The 4,878-nt window shown below is 37.4% G+C and overlaps 1 protein-coding gene across 1 annotated transcript in view; it reads left to right on the top strand.

Moving 5' to 3' along the window:
• The first annotated feature begins 467 nt into the window (after window positions 1–467).
• si:ch211-225h24.2 (testis development-related protein) overlaps window positions 468–4,878 on the top strand; it is a 19,326-nt gene continuing 14,915 nt past the window's right edge. Inside the window, exon 1 of the mRNA XM_014011555.1 lies at window positions 468–862. Coding sequence (XP_013867009.1) covers window positions 779–862 — 84 coding nt within the window. The 5' untranslated portion in view covers window positions 468–778. The remainder of the gene's footprint in view (window positions 863–4,878) is intronic.

Genomic DNA, 4,878 nt, shown 5'->3' on the forward strand with positions numbered 1-4,878 from the left:
ATAATTATTACAAAAACACAAAAAAGTATAAATAAGTATTTATATTTGTGTACAAGCTGTTTAGATTGTCAAAACGCCTGTGTTTTTAGGGTTATTAACGAAGTTTGTGTACTCAGACCAGTAATATTTGGGGTCACATTTTTTGCCGTGGATATTTTGTGGGTCAGAAGACAAAAAGTTTGGGAACCGCTGGTCTAAATGGCCTTGTCTTGTCCCCCACACCCTCATGTTTGTTGAAGTCTAACCTCTTTTTAGTCCAGTTAATCAGTATTGTGATTAGCCTATTGTGTGAACAAAAACAAATAATATGATTCTGACTTTTATCTCAGAATTTAGAGGGGAAAAAAACGCTATCTGTTATTCTCTTCCAGCCAGTGTTTATTTTGGCCACAGATGGGACCCCCCCTTCCTCTGCCATGACAACATCAAGGAGCCAGGAGGAGGGAGGGTGGATGTGGGAGGAGCCAGTGTTTTTKAGGTCCAGGTGGTCCAGTTCTGCGTAAAAACGCACCGAAGTCCGGCCAAACTGTTGGAAGAAACTGCACCAGCTCCTCGTTCCTCTCTGAATGAGCCGTGTTCAGAGAGGTGGGGGTCTAAAGGAGAGRGATTCCGGATTTACAGCTGCCGGGAGAAAGAACCAGCAGAGCTGAAAGCGTTCCGGTGCTGCTGCCATCTCTGCTGACAACTGAGCGGAGGAAAGTTTAGTTTGTTTGTTTTTTTTCTGCTTTAGTCGTTCGTTTCTCCTTAAAGCACAAGAGACTGCTCACAAGTGAAAGACATGTTCAAGAAAACGAAGAGTAAAGTGCTGGTGGATTATGCGTCAGAGGAGGACGACATGTGGCACTATCATCACTCCTACAAGGTAATAAAACTCTGCGAACAATAGCCTGTGGTGCCTTCAGGAACTGCTGAGAGCTCGGGAAGACTATCAGCTGGCCAGGGACGTTCAAAAGCTTCAAACTCGCATTCATGGCAAGTTTTGACCTCCTGTGAAAACATAAAATATATTTTAAAAAAAACGACGCGTAAAACGGTTGTTTTCATCTCGCAAAGCTGGGACGCAGGACAAGTGTCAAAAGTGTCAGGTAGAATCACCAGAAAATGTTGAGAATTAAAATGAAACGAGGGTTTATTATTGGGAGTGAGATAAATTAGATTTTTAAGATARAAAATCAGAGCTGCCTTTAGTGTCAGAGGCAGATTTAGTCTTTTTGTGGCTCAGGGCAAAACCCAGACATGGGCCCCCTCAACTCATTTAACTAAAACCTGTAGCTTATYGGAGCTTTTTTTTCTTTAACAATATAAATCACAGAACAAYATACAAAGATACAAACTAGGGGGATAAGATAATGAGAAAAAATAAATACTGAACAAAAGTGCAAGTCTGTGAGAAACTTAAGAGTAGAGATCTGGTGTGAGGTGATTCTAGCAGTTTTCTTGTTTTTAATGTACTTAATGAAAAGTAAAGTTATTTAAATTTATTAATGAAAAAAGAGACGGAGAACTTATTCTCTCTACTACAGTAAATAAGTTGTTTATTGGAGTTTATTGCTATAAGTAAGACTTACCTGTCTGTCTTTTTTAAAATTTCTTTCTCTGTTACAAAAGCAGTAACATCCTGGTGCAAATAATGCAATGGTCTATTTTTGCTCCTCTTACCACAACATAAAATGTACCCCAAGCTAAGAACTGTACTAGGTGTTTATGCTCAAATAAATAAATTAAGTAATCAACTTTACTTCTGAACTAAATAAAAGTCAAATTAAAATTCAAGTTGAATTTGTTTTTGTAAATAAAAATCTTGAAATGATAGAAATGATATRATTACTACATATAAAAATACTATAATTTGTGGCATTACAAAATTAAATATCCACAACAAACCATTTACAATCAATGGTATTTTTATATTATATAACAAACAAAGATTAAACCCTTATAACAAAAGAATTTAAAAAGTTTAATTTATAATGAAATTTTAACTCTGTTTGTAGATCTCTGTCAGTCTTTTCTATGTTTGTGGGATCTTGATAATACAATGAAGTAATAAACGTACTGTATCATAAAGATTAAAAAATACCAGCTTGTTGGATGTTTATTGTAACTTAAATTATTCTCTGATTAAAGCAGAAACCTTCATTTACTTAAAACTTTATTCATAGTTTTATAGTYTCCTAAAGGTGAACTGTCACTCCTAATTCTTGATGTTATCAGAATGAATCTTTTTCCTATCATGACTGTRGATTTAAATATTTGTCATTCTCATAATAGTTTTTGTTAAATCTACAGAGAGAGACCTGAAAGTCACATGTGGGTCCAGACCCGCTGAGCTAATCCAGTTTCTAGTTTCTGGTAAAGAACTGATACTTACAGATGGTGTGACTTTTTTGGTTGTAACTCTTTCTAGAGTCCTTTCCTGTAACTTACTGTAAAAATCACCCAACACAATGAAAACTTCATCACGTTTTATGCCTAAGTCTGCCTCTGTGTGCATTAAAGCTTATCACTTTTCTATGATYCTAATGAAATTTGTGTTATKTGGTGAAATATTGTCTGAGTTATGACTGCCAGAGGAGACGAGTTCTAAATGTTGTTTCTGTTGCTTTTATGTCACGCTCATATGTCCCAGAAAGCCTGCAGCTGTGCTCTGTCATGGTGTTACAGAGAGGACAGAAGAAGGAAACACAAACTCTCACGCRAACACGCTCTAAGGGACAGACATCCAGTGTCCTGGTTCATGAGAAAAAAAAAACGTGACTGTCTTGTGAGCTCTTTGTATTACATACAGTAGATAGTTTGGATTTGAAAGAAAATGTGTTTTGTGGAAAGGGTTATGAGCAGTCAGTATCTTACCTGTTGTAGGTAGCTCTTTAAGCTACTTTAGTTTAGAGAAACAGTTTAATTATGACCAGTTTGTCGAGCTAACATTATCRAAGGGGGGCCAAAACCAAACCGCTGCCTGTGCTGTGTCACAGCAGTTCATGCAAATATTTTTATTTTTAWTTTTTTTGTAAATCTTTGTATTGTCATTAAATTTGCACTAGATGAGCCTCTACATGAGTGGTTTAGGGGTATACAATGAAAAATCACAATATTTTGTTTCTCAATACTGTATTTATTTTTAATTAAGGTTTAAAATGCAAACTTTCATGCCAGCAGTTCRTTTKTGTTTGTAACTTAACCTCTGGCCACAAGTTTGCAGCAGTCAGCCAAGCCGTTTGGCTAGTCCCCTTCCGAGGAGCCAGAGAGCATGCTTGCTCAAACATTAGCATTGTGAGTAAACATTAGCACTAAGTACCGATGGCTGAAGCTGAGCGGATTAGACCAACTCTTCTGTAATAGACAGGATGTTCTGTATTTGAAGCCAAATTGAATTGTAGTCAGCCGTCACAATAAGGAAGGCAGGTGGGCGTTTGTCCAGCTCCCCAAGCTGAAGGGGGTTCCAGAGGAACGGTCCTGAAATSGGCCAAGTGCAATGACYATATGAAACACTGAGGGCAATGAAATGATTGTCGTCCTCGCATTCCCCCCTTAAGGTGCCCCATGACACAGACTGTAGCAGATTCATTTCAAGAGCTATTGTTAGTGTGGTGGCAGACCACATTTTTTATAATAAATCYCCAAAAATGTTTAATCAAGCTATTTAACGGCATATTTGGCCTAACCATTGAAAACATGGATGAAATATGAAATATGAAACATATAAAATGCGTATAAAAATACTTATTGTTTATTAGAACTTTTAGAGAAAATGTCAATATATTTCAATATATCATCTTGCTTACAGTATCCCAATATATTGAGATACGCTGTATCGTGACCTCTGTGTCATAAAGGATTATCATATCGCCAAATTCTTGCCAATACAAAGCCCTGCAGTGGTTCCCAATCTATTTACTTCAAAGCCCCTCTTGCTTGCCTCCAAGCCTTGCTGAATCCCCCTCACCCCCATCCCCCTGCTACTCTACTAGAAAAACACCAAGAAGCTCACACGGTTCTTTTCCTCATAGGATTACGTCACAGCAAAGTCCAAATAATCTGCAGTCATGCTTGTGTTATCTAATCAACTTACTTCTTTTAATCCGTGCTTAAAGGAATCATTAAGGAATTTTTGAGTACTCTGGGAATACTATTTGCTTTTTCAAGGTTATCCAGCAAAGACTGGAACAAATATTATATTAAATTAAACATATTTGTGTGAGCCAACCCATTCATCATCACCTTTTATTGTGTTCAAGTTCAGATTTATGATATTTGACTTGATTTTATTGGTTCCCTCCTCGCCTTCTATCTTGGGAACGCATCATTTTTACATCTGAGGACCTTCTTTGAGTTCAGTCAGTGTCTGCCTGTCCACCAGCTGTCAGAGTTCACTTCTTAACAGGAGCTGATCTGAGATCAGACAAGGCAGTGGCTCCTCCGTCAGTTTCCTGGGAAAGTCATCATGGAGGTCTCCTCGAGTCACCCTGGCAGTGAAGTATRTCCAAAGGGGTCGGGAGGTTGTGCTGTAACATTTCATAAATGCAGAAACAGAAAAGAAGGAACAGGATGAAGGTTATGATAACAGTTTTTCTGCCAAGGAGACGACACACTTTTTACGATACCTAAAGATGACATGGTTGGTCAAAAATGGCTTTTCTCCTATGAAGGGTTGTAAACGGCATGAAGTGTTATAAAGACGTGCTGAAGTGGGAGTGTTGGAAATGGTAGGAGGTTCATAAAGAGACAGAGGTCAATTTTAAGATTTATTTTTGATATAAACAAAATTTTTATAATGACTGAAGATAACTTGATTGTGGTACAGAATTGAACTACGTGCCTGGAAAATACATAATAAACCTCTTTAATAAAGTGATCTTACAAAGAAGAAGTTTTTTG

This window comes from Austrofundulus limnaeus, unplaced genomic scaffold, assembly GCF_001266775.1.
Source record: "Austrofundulus limnaeus strain Quisiro unplaced genomic scaffold, Austrofundulus_limnaeus-1.0 Scaffold82, whole genome shotgun sequence".
NCBI lineage: Eukaryota > Metazoa > Chordata > Actinopteri > Cyprinodontiformes > Rivulidae > Austrofundulus > Austrofundulus limnaeus.